General features: G+C 49.9%; 1 protein-coding gene across 1 annotated transcript in view; it reads right to left on the bottom strand.

Moving 5' to 3' along the window:
- Positions 1-2,929: 2,929 nt before the first annotated feature.
- Positions 2,930-17,904, bottom strand: part of ST8SIA2 (ST8 alpha-N-acetyl-neuraminide alpha-2,8-sialyltransferase 2) — a 29,745-nt gene continuing 14,770 nt past the window's right edge. The window contains exons 3-6 of the mRNA XM_066196255.1: positions 16,719-16,847; positions 15,931-16,188; positions 13,511-13,804; positions 2,930-3,658 (exon numbers count right to left, since the gene is read on the bottom strand). Coding sequence (XP_066052352.1) covers positions 3,373-3,658; positions 13,511-13,804; positions 15,931-16,188; positions 16,719-16,847 — 967 coding nt within the window. The 3' untranslated portion in view covers positions 2,930-3,372. The remainder of the gene's footprint in view (positions 3,659-13,510; positions 13,805-15,930; positions 16,189-16,718; positions 16,848-17,904) is intronic.

Below are 17,904 nucleotides of genomic sequence, written 5' to 3'. Positions count from 1 at the left end.
GGCTTAGCCAGCCGGAGACTCAAGTTGGCCTCTGTTTTTCAAGTTTAGGTCGCTTCTTAGCATCCAGAGGCCTTTTGGCACCAATGTGCCTAACCCATGGGATGGAGCTCCCCATCCCAGAGCCACCAGCAGCACCAGTTTGGACCAGTCTCACTGCTGGAGGGAGTGGTGGGACAGAGCAGGGCAGAGCAAGGGGAGCTGCTGCTGCCATTTAGGGCATTTAACCGCATTCCTGGTGCAACACCGCACCTGCATCTCTGCCTAAGTAGCGTCAGTACTCTCTTTTGTTTCGCTTTTGATGACAAAAGAGCCTTAATTGGGCATGAAGAAATCCATCAAGCAGCAGCCTGGTGCAGCCCCGGGTCCCCACAGCATCTGGCAGCTGCCGTGCTGCTCCAGGGCTGGCGGCTGCCCCAAAATAGCCCAAATATCATCCACCCACTCCGAGCACTGCTGCAGGAGGCGAATCTGAATCTCTGCTCCTGCTGCTCATGAACAGCACAAGGGCTTTATGGCTCGCTGGGGCTTGGTGGAGCCAGGTCCCAGCTATTTACTGGAAACTGAGATGATAAATTATGTTTCCAACCTGAGGAGCTGCCCAGAGAACCAGACCAGAGGGCTTGACACAAAACACAAAAGCAAGGGGAAATTATTAGTTGTTTTTTTGTGCATATAAACACAGCAGAGACCAGCCTGCATGACAGCAAGGTGAAATGGGAGCTCAGCCAGGGATTTCAATAGCTGCAGGGTCTTGCTCATGGTTTAATGCATTTTTACAACGGGGGTGGAACAGGACCCATTCTGGGAATAGAAACATCACCAGCAATTTCATCCCCCTGAATAATTTGCTTAAAACTTGCCTGTGCTTTGATGCAGCAGCTGCTTCAAGGGCACCAGAAAGAAAAAAAAAAAAATCCCTTCTCCCATCTCCTTTCCACACCCCCCGGCACAGCCCTGTTGTGCTGCTGTAGCTTCAGCTCAATAATCTCTGTAGGCACAGCAAGAACATCCTGATGGCTTTGGACGTCTCCCTGGCACTGCACTGACATCCACCCCACGTGGGCAGGCAAGCCCAGCCTTCCCCTCTCCTTCACCAGCAAAAGGCGTCCCAGGGTCTCCCCATTTAATCCCAGGGCACTTCATGGTCTTGCCCCCCCCCTCACCCTTCTCTCAGATGAAAATGCAGAATAAAAATAAAACCCCTGCACATTTATTTCATTTCCTCTATTTTTATTTAAAAAGAAGGTTTGCTAACAGCAATCAGTACCATGGCCCAGGCCCCTCGATACAACAGTTGGCTTTAGCAGTCCCTGCAGCTCCAGCCCTGCTCTGTCCCTCCCCCGTGGTGGGAGAAACCTGGGAATTATCTGGCTTTAAGAACCACTCCTGAATCGTGGGAAGCTCCCTGGGATTGCAGATTACTTCCACCCTGCAGTTTTACTCTCTGTCTCTTTCTGTCTCATCTTAAGCCGAGGTTCACGGTCAGGTTTAGCTTTATTGTGAAAGCAAAGTCAAGTAAAAATAATACCAAAAAAAAAAAAAGGGCGCTTAAAAAGAGGGTTTAAAAAAAAAGACATGAAAGAAATAATTTTCTGGTGCTGGAAAGAAACATCCCCTCAGTGGCAGATTAGCCCACATTTATCCACTATAATGTTTCTTATACCTTAATCTTAGCCATCTTCATCTGACACTAATTAGCAGGCTGGAGGCTCCTATGGGTACAGTAGCTTCTACGACCCAAAACATGAAAGTGAGCTCTTCTTTTTACCACTTGAAGCACTCATCTTTTAAAGAGACAATGTCAAGTATTTCAGCCCCAAACTGTACACTTTTTAACTTAAAAAACACAGCAGCAGGAGGAGGCCCAAAGGTGATGATACCCAGCCATGGCAGCACTGAAGTGCATGCCTGAGGTCTGCCTGTGCAGTGTTATTTACTCTCCCACAAATTAAACCCAAACAGCCCTCGCTGAACCCTGGACTCACCTGAATTCTGGCTCTGAGTGCTAATTAGGAGACAAACAGAATAGGCTACAGAGGCAGAAAATGAAACAGAATCATCAGATCAATCTAGTTGCTTCGTTCAAAATCCTCGAAAATCAGAGAAAAGCAAATGTGGTTATAAAAAATTCTTTATATTTTGGGTTCTGTCTGGCAGAAAAAAAAATAAAAAAGGGAAAGATTATTTCTATGATGTTCATCACTAGGCAAGCATCCCATCAAGATCCATCTGACATCCTATTTAACTGTTGGGAGTGAGAGCTAATTAGGGCTTGAAAGGACTGGCAGAGTGGGACTCCAGGAATTCAGCGCTGTGTGCTGGTTCTTCGAGGAGAAACTGAAAATAAATTATTTAGACTTGAAAAAGTCCCTTGAAGTCCTGTTGTCTTTCTGCTTGGCTGGGTCTAGGCCTATCACCCATATTTCGGCAGCTTTTAGAGGGGGAAAGAAGGCAGGCTGCTTAGCAGGTAACAGTTGGGAATTAGAGCTGGATATACTTATGGTTTTCACGAGCCCTGACAGATGTTGAGTGTCTTTGTGACACAGTGAGACTACTCAATGCTAATGGTGCTGGTTTGTGGCAGCAAACTCCTTCCCACCATGTTCCAGCAAAGGAAACAAAAAGAAGAGAAACACACATTCAGCATCCTCCTCAGAACCCCCTGGCCCTGATGCTCTCATTCTCTGGAGGCCCTCACATGTGTGAGTGTCACTGGGATCAGCTTAGCTCTGCTCCCTGCCACCTCCTGGGGACCCAGCTGCAGCCCCGGAGGCTTCTCCTGCTCTGAGGACTGTGCCCAGCCTGGCACTCTGTGTCTGGATGGATCTGGGCTCTGCTCCCTGCTCAGTGCCACAGGACCCTGGGCTGTGAGAGCCGCCAACAAACCTTCCCTGCCCTGCCCACCCCCTCCCTGCCCCTTCCCCTCCCCGCCACGAGCACGGGGCCAAGGACGCGCCTCGCTGCCAACGCCCTTGGCCAAACAAACTAACTACCAACCTCGGACCAGTCACGACAAATGGCTCACGTTTACCCATCACCTAACATACCCTCAAAAACCAAGGCCACCTCCACACCTTCCAGATGTAAGGCAAAACACCCTTCGAGTCCGGCAAGCCCCACAAAGGCGAAGGGGTCTTGCCCCGGCCAGTCTTGCGAGATGCTCCCGCACCTCTCCTTGCCCCTCCCTTGGTGAACACCGAACAGTTATAATACTCAGGTCAATATATATAGGTACCACGTAGATATGTTTGTGTCGCTGTCCTGCGCGTTAACAAAGACGACCAACCCCACCAGGCACCTTTCTGCCCCCTCCCCTTCCTTCCTTCCTTCCTTCCTCCTGTGGCTGTGCAGGAACGTGGCCGGGGCACCACCCTACGTGGCCCCATCGCACTCCCCCACAGTCAGCTTCAAGGCTCCTTGCTGGTGCAGCGTCTTTAAGGCTTTGAACTCCAAGGGCATGGTGTGAGGGCTGGCCTGTGAGGTGTAGCCGTACTTGAGGCTGTCGTAGTAGTGGTACTTGACCGGGTTCTGGTTCTGGTCCAGGGGAAAGGGCCAGAAGCCGTAGAGATAGATCTGGTTGCAGAAGCGGGTGGCCAAGGTGTACATGAGGAGGCCGGTGGTGGGTCGCTTGATGTGCACCTTGTTGGTCAGCCAGTACCTGCAAAGGGACAGTTATTCAGCCTGTTATTCACCCAACTCACCTACTGAATCTCTCAGGTGTCCAGTGCCTCACAGAAAATGGCTTAAATCAATAGCGAGATGGCATGGTCAAGTATGTTTTGAAAAAGCAAAAAGGTTTTAATAAAGGAATAATACAAAAAACAAAGAGCAAAGCCGAGCACAGTATAGGGACAGGTCCCATACACTTGCTACAACACCTCGAGAATGCACTGAGAAGCCTCGTGCTCTCCCTTAAGTACTGGATTATTTAGGTGTGTTTTTTTGCAAACAGCCCAATAGAGAATAGCTACTTTTTTGACAAACAGGTAAACAGACCTATCAGTGGCTCTGTCTTGGCACCAAGCCAATTACTGTCAGGAGAGCAAAGAAACTTCTAGTGTTCTTTCCTTAAAAGGTTTTGGGGTGAACCTGAAACCCTTCCCTGTATGGAGACACCTCCTTGAGTGTGGGGTGAATTCCTACAGTCAACCAAGCTCGTGTCCTGCACGTTTTCTCTCTCCAGCCTCTGACTGAGATGCATTGGTGATTCAAACTGAGAGGATTCTGACTAGCAGAGCTCTCCATGCCAAGGAAAAGCCTCTCTAGGGACTGCACCCCCCTGCTCTCTGCTGGTTACATCACACTTGTTGCCATGGCACTGAAGCATCTCATGCCTCGACAATCCTTTATGAAAAACAAATTGCTTGCAACAGTGGCCTTCGGTACTTCAGCCTACAATTATCTTCCAATCAACCCTGGAGATCAATACCACAGACCAAAGCATCCACATGTCAAGTAGACTCCAACAACCCCTCGAAGCAGACACAGTCAAACACACGTTGATGACTTTCATTGATGAATGAAGATTTTACTCTGACAGCAAACACCACAGGGCTGGAAAAACATCTGCCTTGGAACAAAGGGTCACCAGGCTGAGAGAGCTAAAATGCACTGCTGAGTTCCCATTACACCCAGCGACTGCTGCTGTGATCCTGGACCAAGATACATCACCACACTCGGCAGCACGAGTCCATCAGACACACAATATGGCACACTGCAATGTAAAATGTGAGATATGGAGGTCAGCTGTGCTAGTGGCTGGGAAGCACGTTAGTTCTCGTGAGGGATGGCAAAAAGAACAGGGGAAGGATGCAGGGATGTAGTGATGTAACAGCAGAAACGGTATCAGCCCTGGTATTTTGGGCTGCTGATAAAAGTTATTGCAGCATCAGCCTCCTGGAAGAAGATGTTTCCACAGTCCCATATTTATTGCAAAAGCAACTTATCTGGTTCACTCAGCAGGAAAACACTGTCAGAAGAGCAAAATCAGAAAGTAAAAGGTTTGGGGAGGTAGAAGATACCCCCATCAGGCACACTCCCTCCTCCCCCAGTGTGTCTGGTGCCAGCACTGCCCCAGAGCAGGCAGGGTTGCTGCAGGCAGCACATCCCACTGTGCTGCAGCCTGTCTCAGCCCCTGAATTATTTTTAACAGATATTTCCAAGGGGCTGAGCTCAGGTGAGTGACTGGCAGCACCTTGGATAAAAGGCATGAGGAAGCAGAGCGGAGCACGTGGCGTTTCTGTGCTCTCACCAGATGTCTGGGCTCCTGAGCCGGGTCCGGCAGTGGCAGTGGAGCCCCAGGAAGTGTCTTGCTCCTCATTTGCACTTTCTGCTGGGCTCCTGAGGGTCTGGTGCTCAGACAGAAGGAACCCTTGGGAGAGCTGAGCCTTAATCCTGCAAATTAGCTTTTCACGAAAGCCATTAAAATTTAGCAACCAAGGCACAAAACGTGCTTGCTTGTTCTCAGCCAGATAAGAGGAAAAAATTGACTTTTCTGGTGAATCAAATTCTGGACGCAGAGTGACCACCTTGGCATGTGCAGGAAGGGCACAGGGACAGGTTTTTTTGGGTGCTACATCCAGGGGTGTTCAAGGGGGCTTTAGCAAAGGACAGATAAGATGTTTTAGGAAGGAGGTCTTTGCCTGGCTCATGCTGGCATCCAGCACGAAAAAGGAGCAAGAAACTGTGGGGAAAGCAGTACCTCAGTGGCACAGCATCAGCATTTTCTGTGCTTGCCCAGCCATAGGGCTGTGCTGTGGGGATCCAGCAGAGCTCACTGCAGTGCCACTACTCCCACAGGTAGCCATAAAGCAGTCTCCTTGATGAGTTTATGGGTAAGCACATTAGACCCCCTGTGTGCAGAGGGAAATGGGAGATTATCACAACCATTTAACGCTGTGAATTAGGGTATCCTCATGCAGCAGGGAAGCCACCTGGGAAGAACTGTCAAGCCATATTAACCAGCTGGCTTTGGGGGAGGACAACTGTCTGGGTTTGTCCTGCAGCTGCTTTAGCCTTAAAACTCTCCTTTCTATCAGTTTACCAGCTGGAGTACACAGAAAAATACTGGTGACCTTTTGCCCTCCCAAAATACTGACTTCTGTGTTTTGTTGAGACGCTGTAAATACTCTTATGAACATCCAAGGACCGTGACAGCAAGATGAAGTGATTCTTGCACAGAGGCACGGGCCATTCATGTGACCACCAGTTTCCTGCATATTAACAATGGGAAAAATGACCTGGGTCAGACACTGAAGCACATGCTGTCCTCTGCAACAGAGCACACACAAAAAACCTTACTAATTCCAACAAGTGTGCACAAGCCACCTCCCAAGAGCAACCAATCAAGTGTATCCACCTCACCAAATGCAGCCAGTGAGCACCCACTTGATAATACTGGGGTAGAGAACACTGACAATTCATTTTTTTAATAATGAAAATCAAAACCTGGCTATTCTGTCTGTATTTCCCTTTGTTGCAGGCAGGGTATTGCAAAAACCTCACTCATGCAGCATTATAAATTCTCAACGCAGCTTTGAGAGGGGATGATGCTGTCCCAAACCACTCACATGGATGACATAACATAGCACATAATGCCCAAACCACAAAACAGGCCATGCCACAACTCCTGCAATTGGTTTCCTGGACAGTGAAGGTGGGAAATCCCCTGGTGAGGTCTGGGAAAGACTTTTTAATGACTGGTTTGTGATGGGAGTGGCAGAGCTATTTGCAAGACCTTCCTCTTATCTCTCCCACCAGTGTCCAGCTGAGACAGCAGCCACAACCCTGGTGCAGGAGAGAACAGCTGGGGATGGAAATAAAACCTAATTAATTCCGTAAATCCAAATGAGGTTGTCTGGGTGCACATGGGATGCTGTGTCAACAGCGCACCTTTAATATGCGGGGTCCAGGATTTTAATTAGGAGGAAAGATAATCTCGAAGCAGGCAGTAATTATTTTTCGAATTGGCTACACCAATCACCATAACTATTAACTGCAACATTTTATGGAAGGAGACAGCAATTAAAAGGGAAGAGCAAAGAGCAGTCCTGAAACCCAATACCTCTGTTCTCAGAGCTGCTCTCCCAGTGAGGATCTCCTTCAGAAGCTGGTGCTGTGTCTGTAAATAAACCCTCAGGCGTGGATGCAGCTCCCAAGATAGGCAGGAGCCTGAGCAGGATGTGGCTCAGAACAGGAACCATGATGCTGTCAGGGAAAAATTGCCTGAGACAGCTCTGGTTTCAGATCTTGATAGCAACAGATGGAAAATGCCAATCAGATCTTCAAGGCCATCTTTTGTAAGCAGGCAGCCTAGACGCAAACCCTAACACCTTCTTGAACTGAGACTTAAGAAGAGCAGCTCAGAGAGTCTCATCCTACAGCTGAGAGGTGGTTCTGGTTGCTCCTCATCTCCTAATCCTCAACTGGAGATGATTTAGAAGGCTGCTAAGCAGAACTGCTGCCAGGTGCCTGACCATCAGTGCATGCCCTTTGTGAGGAGGCTGCGCTTGCAGCCACAGGGAAAGAACTGCTGTGTTGGGACCTTAAAGTCCAGTGGGAATCCTTCAGGATTCCCTCCCTTCAGGAGGCATCACTCTGAAGCTGCCCCTAGGAAGCCACAGCTGCCACCCAAGCCAGGGAAGGTGGCAGCCTCCCCACTGCACACCTGGAGCACGTGCCCCACTGAGCACACTGCTCATCCTGCCCCAGCATCACTGAATTTGGGGAGAAGAGCCTGGATTTGGGCTGGAATGCTAGGTGCAAAACTCCTCCTTGCAGGCAGCATTCAAGGACTGTTAGAGAGGGTGGGCTCCTGCTCTCCGCTTACTAACCACCTCCTGATATGCCTGAGAACAAGCTGAAATAACTTGTACCCTCCAGGTAAGGGTTAACCCACAGGATAAAATTAACAGAAAATCCATTGCCCTGATGAAATGAATAAAAGATATAGGTCAATGAAGAAATCAAATTTCAGCATTATCAGCTGCATTATTTCATGATACAAATCAGAATAGCTGAAATAATGCAATTTCAGACTTTTTAAAAAGAGCTAATTCATAAAAGTGTGATATAAACACAAGCTGTTGTGGAGGTGCTAGTCCTTGACTGGCAGCAGTGTATTATCAGTCTGCCACACACATCCTGCTCCAGTAATACCCAGGACAAACCAGACACAGATAACCAGAGCAAGTGCCATGACTGAATTTGGTGCAGGTGGGGACAGGACCTGCTGGTGCTGGCAGGGGACAGAACATACCCCAGTGCTGGGTGGATGGAGATGAAGTGCTGGAGCCCAGAGAACAACTGATATTCCCCCATTCAGCTTCTTCCAGCCCTTTTTTGTCCAGGTATTGAGTCTCCTCTGTCACCTCCACCAGAACAGCCAAGAGTACAGTGATGAGAGCTGTGCTGGACAAACAGGAACGGGCATGTCCCCATCCAGGTGCTAACACTGACTCCAAAAACTGCATCTGGTTTATCCACAGGCTAGGCAAAGGCCAAACACCAAACCCAGCCTCCTTGTCTAGACTGGATCCAGACTGTGTAGCCTGGTTCTGGTTTTGGTGACTTGGCACAAACAAATCAACTCTGAGCCACAGATAAAAACTCTTTTCTCCTCCAGATCTTGAGCTCTGTGATGCCTTTTCAAACACATATGGTATAACACAATATCCTCAAGTTAAAGCATTTCCAAACAGACAAAAAAGGAAAATAACTGAGAATAACCTTACTTCTTTCATCTTTCCTTTCTATGCCCCTTCAATTCTTTTGAAAAAGAAAAGACTAAATCTTCCAGATTAACAGGAACAAATTAACTCTCTTGGGCCCCCAGTGCAGACACTTCACAGCTCAGGTTCAATGTGCCTCAAGTGCAGAAGAGGTGAAGACAGTAGCTCGCACAATCGCTTTTTTTGCAAGATATCCACTGATCTAACCCACACATGGCTTTATGGGGTGTTCACAGTTCCCCCTCACATCCCACTCCGATCACACCCTTGTGAACGGATGTTTTCTTTCCCTACACCCTTTGGACATCTTTTTCCCTCGCCTGAGTGCAGGACCACAGTCCTTAAACCATTTGTTTAATGTTTAGGGGAAGGGCTTTAAGACACAAGCCCCCAGGGCAGGTGTTTCAGAGGAGCTCCTGTAAGCATGAAACTCCATAAGGGAAGAAGCATGAAGTAGCTGGTTCAGAAAACCCACAAGTGGGTGGTGCTGGCCCGACACTGCTGGACAAAGCAGAACCAATCATGAGACAGAGGGTGAGAAAAGCTGAGCTGGGAGGGCTGTGAAAAGGAAAAGCAGGAGCTTAGGTTCGATGTGTTAGAGAAAAGCAGAGGCTATGGAGGGATGCAAGAGAGAGCAGTCAAAGCAACAGGTCAGGAGAACCACCTGCACACACGTCCTGTGTGGCTGCAAGCGAGGCAAAGGATGTTGGAATGGATGTGGCATAATGGGGACACGAGGAGAGGAGGGAGCAGGTGTGCGTTTCCACCACGAGGGTTCCCACCACGGCTGCTGGATGGGAAAGGCATTGTGCCCTGAAACCTCAAGGCTCAGGCCCTGTTTGGGTGTGAGGACCCAGGCAGAGATCCAAGGCCAAGATGAATGCACCCTGTGGGGCCTGCCAGGCTGCAGTTGTGAGTGCCTGTGGCACCCTGGGCAAGGTGATTGCTGTCCTGGAGAGCACATGCCAACTGTCACAGCTGTTTGGATGTTAAACCTAATGGGAGACCAAGCCAAGGAGCTGAAGCTTTATTGATTTTTCATTTTCCTTTTTTCTCTCAAGAAGCCCTTAACAAAATCTTATGGGACTGGAATCGGTTACCGCCAAGAGACCCTTGTGATGGACAGAGTGAGAAATGCAAGCCCAGATTGGACAAAGTGAAACGTGCCCCTGAAATCGCTGCAAGGAGTGACAGACAAACCTCCAGACACAATTATTTTCTCTCTCTTCCTGCATTTCATGTTATTTCTCTAACAGAAGCTGCTCGGCAATGGGGATTACAAGGCTTTTTGGAGAAACTAACAGGTAACTTACAATGGGTTTGCTTGCTCCCCAGCCAGGCGAGGAGCACGGGCTACCAAAGGAATTTCTCAGGGGATATTTTATGGAACTGCTTCGAAATAAGGCACGCACACACCCTGGAACACACAGCACTGTCCCCGGGAGCTGGCTCCCCGCCACCAAACTTCCCCCCTCTTCAGCCCTGGCGGTGACCTGGCTTCCTTCTGAGCTCCTCCACCGGAATGCTGCAGGCTCTGTCCCCTCCTGGTGAGAGCTGAATCTGTAAGAAAAGCCTCCGCTCTACTGCACCCATTACCCGGAATCAACAACACAAAAAGCTATCAGCAAACATTTAAAGCACCCTAACGGCTAGAAAGGTGATGTCTCAAATGATGCTGTTAAGGACAACAAAACTAAATGCTTTTTACTTATCTCAGCAATGCACCCTCTACAAATGCCCCAAAATGCACTGAAAATTATAGGAAAAAACGCTCAATTGCCACTGAAATGCATTTTGGTTTAAGGGAAAGCAGAGCAGGACAATAAATACTGTGGTTCAAGGAGAAGTCAAGGGCTCACAAATGTGTTTTGCTGGTAGTGGAGAAAGAAAAGGCAACACTTTTGTGGCCAAATTGAAGTTGGCTGAGATGTCAGCCTTTGTAGAAAGTGCTATTCCTTGGGAAAAAAAAAAATATAAAGGGGTGCCTTGGCTGAAAATCTTCCCCCATTTCTCATTTCTTTGTGACTTCCAAATCAACTCAGGGTAGATGATAAAAGATAGTTTTATCCCAAAAGGAAGAAGATGGGACCTCTCTGAACAGCAGCCCACTGCAGCACAGAGGGATGTGCTGTGGGGCTTTGTGGATTATTCAGCCTCTGCTGCACACCACATGCCACAAAAGGTATTTGCTTCACAAATCTCAGATCTGTCCAACAAAAGCATAGTGCTATGAACCAGCACAGAGACAGCTGGAGAGACAGAGGATGTTGTTGGAGACCTTACCCCTCATTAGCAAAAATTTGGGATGATCACAGGAATTGGACAGTGACAGAGAAGGCATTAGAATAAGTAAACTCCTGGTGATTCTGGTCAATTTGACCTGAGGAAGGACTCCTTCACCCCAAACCACATCAGATCAATTACCCTGAGCAGATGGTCCAGACAACCCTATTAGTACCTGAGAGACTTCCTACACAGCACCAAGAACATCAGCCATGTCCCTCAGCTGTGGCCAGTTCATTCAATTCTGCCTGAATCACTCTCAAATCCACCCAAGTCCAAACATGAGGAGGCTGTACCAAGGAAAGGGTTAATACTGACTCCAGTCTTCCCCCAGAACTGCACAGCCCTTTGCCCCCAGCCCTGAGTGACCCCTCTGTGAGCTCCTGGGCCAGCCCACAACACAGTGGGTCAGTGTTGAAGTGCGCCCATCAGTGCTGGCTTTCTGAGGGGGCTGCAGTTTTCATTAGATTAATTGCTTATCAGTAGGCATCCTTGTTTTCCTGCTGATAAGTGTGAGAGCAGGAGGGCAGGTCAGGCAGCAGCTCCTTTGGCTTAGAGGGCAATCCCTGATGAAGATCAGCAGTGACCTCTGTGGTTATAATTGAATTAGTGCTGCCTCTGTGCTGCCAGAGCCCACTCCTCCATTGCCCCCAGACAGTGACCAGCCCAAGGGACAGGACTGAGGTCTTGGCTGTATTTCCAACCAGGACCTTGGAGTCTATCAGCATCAGCCACTGTCCAGCCACCTGCTGGTGCCATGTTCATCCTCAACACCCCCAGCTCACTTCAGGCCCTTGCTGGTCTGACTGGTTGCATCCCTCTAAGCCCCAGGAGGTTTTGAGAAGCCCAAACCCACATTCCTTGCACGAGACCCCAGTGAGGTCCATGGTTACACCAGAACATGAGCAAAAGGAAGGCAGTGCCTGAAGCCATGGGGGAGAGTGGGTGCATTGCTCTGTGACAGCACTGAACCCCTGAGCTTCTCCCAAAATCCCTGCATCTCCTCCAGCCAGGCAGGTCCTGCCTGCCACACGTGGTGGCTCCAACACTGCTCTGCTGGAGCTGCACAGGGACAACCAGTGTGCCAGCCAGCCCAGCTGGACCACAGGGCTGTGACACAAAAAGGCCAGGAAGATGCTGAGAGCTGGAAGATAAGCTCAGCAGGCTGAGCTTGTGGAGGCATCCTCCTCTCCCATAGGAAAGCGATGCCTAACCCTTGCCAACTCCTCTGTAAAGCTTCCTATGGGAAGTTTCTGGCACTAGGAATGGTTGCCAGCACAGGATTAGCAGCCTGTTGATTTAGAGGGCTTATTACAGGAGCTTAATTCTATTTTGACAGATGAAAGTAAGTCAATTACAGCTAGAAATAGCTCTGAATTTGGGTTGTGGGATTTTTTTTCTTCCTGTCTTCCCCTTCAGTGAGTTGTGGTATCATTTCCTTTCCTTTCCTTACCTCAAAGCCAGTGTTTCCTGTGAGATGCCTCTCTGGCCCAGGGAAGCCTCTGGCACTTGGGGAAGATGTGGTACTTGCTCATTATTGCTGCCTGTGAGGCACCATGGCACCACTCCACTCCCCCAGCGCCTCCAGGCTGCCCTGGAGCCTCTCCTTGGGCTTGCTCTTGGCAGAAATGACCCCAAAACATGTCCCCTACCCACCCCCGGCACTGACAAACAACCTGAGCTGGGACTAACTGACCTGCAGAGCTCAGACTCAGAGGTGTGCAGGAGAAGTGCTCAAAGAAATCAAGGAACATTAATGCTGAGGCTTAGAATTGGGAGCACCAGCTACACAATGAAATTCCCATCCTGTGAGATTAATGGGGTCTACTAAGGATCAGAGGACAACTACTGCCATAAGTCATCTCCAGCAAAAGTCACTGTCTGCCTGAACTCCCTAAATGCCTACGGAATCATGATCTTCCTAGAGAAATAAAACACAAAAGCAAGAGCCTACCCCATTCCCAAGTCACTTACATGAAAATCTCACCCCTGGGGCTCTCTTTTTTTTCTAACCTGCTCATCCCCACCACAGAGAACAGAAAGACCCTTTCCTTCCCTCAGAGTGAACCCAGTTACCACCACCTGGCCCTGTTAATCTGATCAGCAGGACCAGACCACGGCACTCCCACCCAGGCTCACCCTGACTTGAGGAGCTGTGTCAGACTTGTATGTGTCACTGAAACACAAGGTGACAAATCTCATCGCTGGCTCAGTGCACACACCTTTCTCCAAGGAAAGCCCTAACCACAGGCTTGGGAGTTGTGGGGACACCCCAGGAAAGCACTGGAGCCTTGGATATTGCCAAGAGCCCTCACACTCAAAGAGCACAGCGAGGAGCTCACAAGGTGGTCTCCAGTCCTTATCTAGGGACCATGCACCACCCCATCCCCATGGTCTGCAGAAGGAAACAACTTGAGCTGTTTTCCTCCAGCACAAACCCATGGATCACCCTCCAGCCCAGGAAGTGCTGGCTGGGAGCACAGCAGGGAGGCTCTCACCCTCGGACAGCGTGCAGCAGGCGCAGTGAGGGGTAGGCAGTCCTGACGTTGATGTGGTGCTTCAGGATGAGCTCGTTCACCCACTCCACTCGCTCCTTGCCCCCCTTGGCCATGAAGGCTGGGATCCAGAGGATGCTGCCGTTGAGGCTGTGCAGGCGCTGCAGCAGCTTCTCCCTCCAGGTCTCGTTCACCAGGTCCTCGAAGGCGCGCTGGATCACCGAGGGGTTCATGGTCACCAGGTCTGTCTTCATGCCCACGTCCTGCGAGTACTCCTGGACAGGGGCCAGGTTGCACCTGCAAAGGGAAACACCCAACAGCCCTGTTCAGTGGACTGAGAGAGGGCAGGGACAGGCATGAGCGGGGTGTGATGCCAAAAGTCAGGGCTGGTGACAGTGCTCTCATTCGCCCCCACTTTTGGGAGGAAGAGGACGGAATAAATAAATTTGCAATAAAACCTTTGCAATGAATTAGTGATGATGAGCCATCTCCATCTCAGGGCACCAACCCTCAGCATGATGGCACGTGCACACGTGTCCCTCTGGGACAAGGCTAATGTCAACCACAGCTGTGGTGTCATGTGGGTGGTCTTCTGGGGCCGCTCAAAAATAACATGAGCAACAAAGCTCCAGTCTCTGCTCCCAGGGCAGATTTTAGACAAAACAACCTTTTCCACTGAAGGAAAGCACTTGCCTCTTAATTCCAGCCCTGCTGGAGTAACATTATCCCAAAGGCCTTTTCTCCTCCCGGTGAGTCTCTGTGAACAGCAGACCTGGTGGCACCAGAGGTGATACTGACACCAGCAGGAGGGGGATGCCAGGACATGGTCTCCACAGGGCCTGGCTGTCTGGAGGCTGCGACCCTCAAAAACCACCTTTTTTGTAGTGTTCACTGGTGCCTCCTCTCAGATTGTACATATGGGGCACGGGCCATGCACCTTGAGCTCCTGTGTCACACCAGCATGAGGGCTGAGGGCCTGTGGGACAAACTGCCAACAAATCACCCTTGTTACAGAGTGGTTTCTACAGCTCCTTGAGGGGGGTAATCTGTGTCTGATGGGGGGAATGCAGAGAGATGCTCCCCCAGCATCCTAAAAACCAGAGGGTACCCAAGTGTGTGCACACTGAGTGCTCTGCTGTGGTGTTTGACAGTGAAGTTACAGTATTTAATGAACAGGAATTGCATCCTAACTCTCTGCCTCCATAATCAGCCATTATTACTGTTTTCCCTACTTACAGATGGGAAAACTAAGGGAATGGTGGAAAGAAAATCCAGCTGCTGGCATGGGGGCCCTTTGATTGACCCATCTCAGGAGTGAATTCAGTAAAAATAAACATTGGACCTGTATCCTGGACACAGATCCAATCACTGGTCACTGCCAACCCTGCTGAAAAGGCTGCCTGGATGGAGCAAACCTTCCTCAGGAAGATGCAGGTTCCAGCAGTGGCTCAGACAACCTACAGTGGGAAGTGTGTCTGTGCCAGACCTGCACTAGCACATGGCTGGGGAGAAGTTGCTCAAATCTCTATCCTGACATTCCAGAGCTGCTTTTCTCCTGCCATTTCACTGCCTGACATGAATGCCCCTCACTAAACTTTGCCAGAACCACAATAAGAAGTTTTTTCCCTCTGGTCATTTGTGATCCAGTTAAGGATAATGCTCTATCCCCTGTGGACAGGCTGGAGCTGCCAGCAGCCCAAGCATCAGGGTTTGAGTGGGGGACGGAGGTGACATTATCCTCATTCCCACGTAACGCCAGCACCGCCTCTGTGAGCTGCTGATGGATTGGGCTGTCCCCGTAATAGACTCACCAGAAAACAAATGTCTGCATGTACATAAATCATCTGTAGATTCCACAGCCTCTCAACTAACAGGGGCTTTGGGCTGGGAGGGCAGGAGCTCCTCCTCTCCACTTCAGACACCTCCAGTAGTGAATTTGGTGTGTCCCAGCAGGGCTCACGATGTGCTGCTGCACGTCCCTGGGGCAGTGCAGCTGCAGGGACAACAACACTGGGGACAGAGAGGACCCAGGGGAGTGTCAGACCTGTGCATGCACTAGTGTGGTGCCAGGGTATCGTGTGGTGCACCCTGTGCTCGAGGGCAGAAGTGATTTGGGGAAGAATCGGGTTTGTGAGAGCCCAGGATGGGGTTTGCTTGCAAGAGGACAAACCTGAGAGAAGAGGAGGAGGTTGGGGCTTTGTTAATGGTGCACCACGAGAAGAGAAACAAGGTGTACTTGCAAGAACACATGGGGAGCACACGGAGGTGAGCAGAAGGGTTTTCAGCAGGACATTTGCATTGGTGAACTCTGTGTGTGCACGTGGGGCTGTGAGGCCGTGCTGCCCCAGCTGCCCAGGATTCCAGCCCAGGATTCCAGCCCCCTGCACTGCTCCAAAGGGCCCAGGGAGCAGCCCTACCCCTACCTTATGACGAAGCTGTGAGCGTCGATCTCGGGGCCGCAGCCGCTGCTGAGCAGCACCCCCGAGTTGCCCACGATGGCACAGGTGGGGAACTGCTTGCCCTTGAGGGGAGAGGTGCGGGGCAGCAGCTCGTACAGGTTCTGGGAAACGTTCATGGTGCTGTCCCTGTCAAACACGTAGTGGATGATGTCCCCCGGCTTCAGCGTCCCCTTCAGCACTGAAATGTCCTTCTCCGCATCCAGGAACTTCAAGATCTGTTTCCTGAGCACAGGGAAGAAAAAACAGCTTTATCAGGTGGGGTACAGAGAGAACGTGGGCCAGATGTAAGATGAGGTCTTGCCTCCTGGCTGCCCTCACCCTCTGGCCAGTCCATCTGACCATGCTCTCCAGGCACAGCTTACAAAAGGATATTTCCATCTCAATGCCTGCTCCCTCTCCACTCATCCCTGCCCGCGGCAGGCCACCACAGTCAGCAGCCCACCATTAGTGAGGGTCCCTGAGTTTACCCGACAAGGTCTCCTTCCCTCTGTGACCCATCACCTGCACACGCAAATTCCACTTGGCCTGAAAAACAGGGGCTCAAGTGCTCCTTGTTTTGTCGTTGCCAGGCCAGCTGGCTCAGCTAGGAATTCATTCCCAAATGATTGCTTACAGATATGAAGCCTAGCTCAGCAGGAGATAAGTCTTTTTATTTTTTCCTTGACTTCTTTAGATGATACACCGAGGCAATTTGCCAGCTTGCACTGGAGAGGACCAAATCTGTCTCTTGTCCTACAGGTAATTACCAGTACCTGATCTTCAAAGAGAGTGTCTGGTTGTGTCTCCATTTGGATGAGGCTGGTTTAATGTTGTGCTTAATGCTTTCATTACTTCTGTCAACAACAGCTGGAGACGAGGAGTCATTTATTACTACTTCAGCTCTAGAGAAAGGAAAGTCGGGGAGAGGGAGACAGAATCCGTTAGCATCCCAATGGCACTTCTAATCACCGTCTTCAGCTCTGGCTGCTGGAATTCAAACTTCATCAGAAAAGCAAAATTGTAGTTATTAGCTAAACAAGAAGTGAAAGCCTGTTCGTATTCTGCTACACTCAAGCAGACAGACAGAGATCCTTAAATACTCACTCACTTCCACGAACACAGACTGACAGGCAGGCACAGCTCCACAGAAAACACACTATCACACACTAAGCTGCAGGAAGGCATGCACAAAAAAACACACAGCGACGGGCTGGCAGATGAGCACTTGCAGACAAGACACCCCAAAGCCCCCAAAATTCACTAAGAAACTTCCTAGCCAAGGAGATTTTCCTAGCCTGCCCTGTTGCCTCGTGGTCACACACGAACATCCCAAAGTGGAGTCAGCTCAGCTCCTGGCGAAGATTAAAATCCTTGCCAGAGAGGAGCAACCCTCTCTTCACCCAATGGAGAAATTAATTCAGCAGAGTTGCTGGGTGCTGCTTGTGAGACTGGGCTGTGAGCATCCTGTATTAAAAGGGGCAGGCTGGCTCACTGGAAACTTTTTCCCTGCCTAGAACTGAGCACAAGGATTTCAGCACCCATATCACCTGTTCCAGACCAAGAAATGAGCAGCAGCCAGATGCTGGAGATCACTCAGAGACTCCAGCATTTAATCCCTGCTCAAAGAAGCAAATCAGCCTCAGCACTTCTGTGACATTTAAATCAAACTGCATGAATTGAAGGAGCCTCCAAATATTTGGTTCCAGCCAGCTGCCCTCCAAAAAGAAAAGCCATGCATCTTATCAAAAAGCTGCGTGTGTATCTGCAGACCCAAAAAAGCCTTCACACTTCAGAGCACTCTGAAAAATACACAGCCAAAGCACTCACTATCAGCTAAAGGGAATCTCCCTCTCCACGGCAAAGGGTTTTTTCCAGCTGGGAAATGCTTTGTAAATAAATGCATTTATATAAAGCATGTAAACCCCAAGGAGGGAGCAGAGTGAGAGACGGGGCAGAGGT

The sequence above is a fragment of the Chamaea fasciata genome, unplaced genomic scaffold (assembly GCF_029207755.1).
Source record: "Chamaea fasciata isolate MVZ Bird 193981 ecotype frontalis unplaced genomic scaffold, bChaFas1.0.hap1 SCAF_14, whole genome shotgun sequence".
Classification (NCBI taxonomy): Eukaryota; Metazoa; Chordata; class Aves; order Passeriformes; family Sylviidae; genus Chamaea; species Chamaea fasciata.
This window is presented reverse-complemented; position numbering and strand designations above follow the sequence as displayed.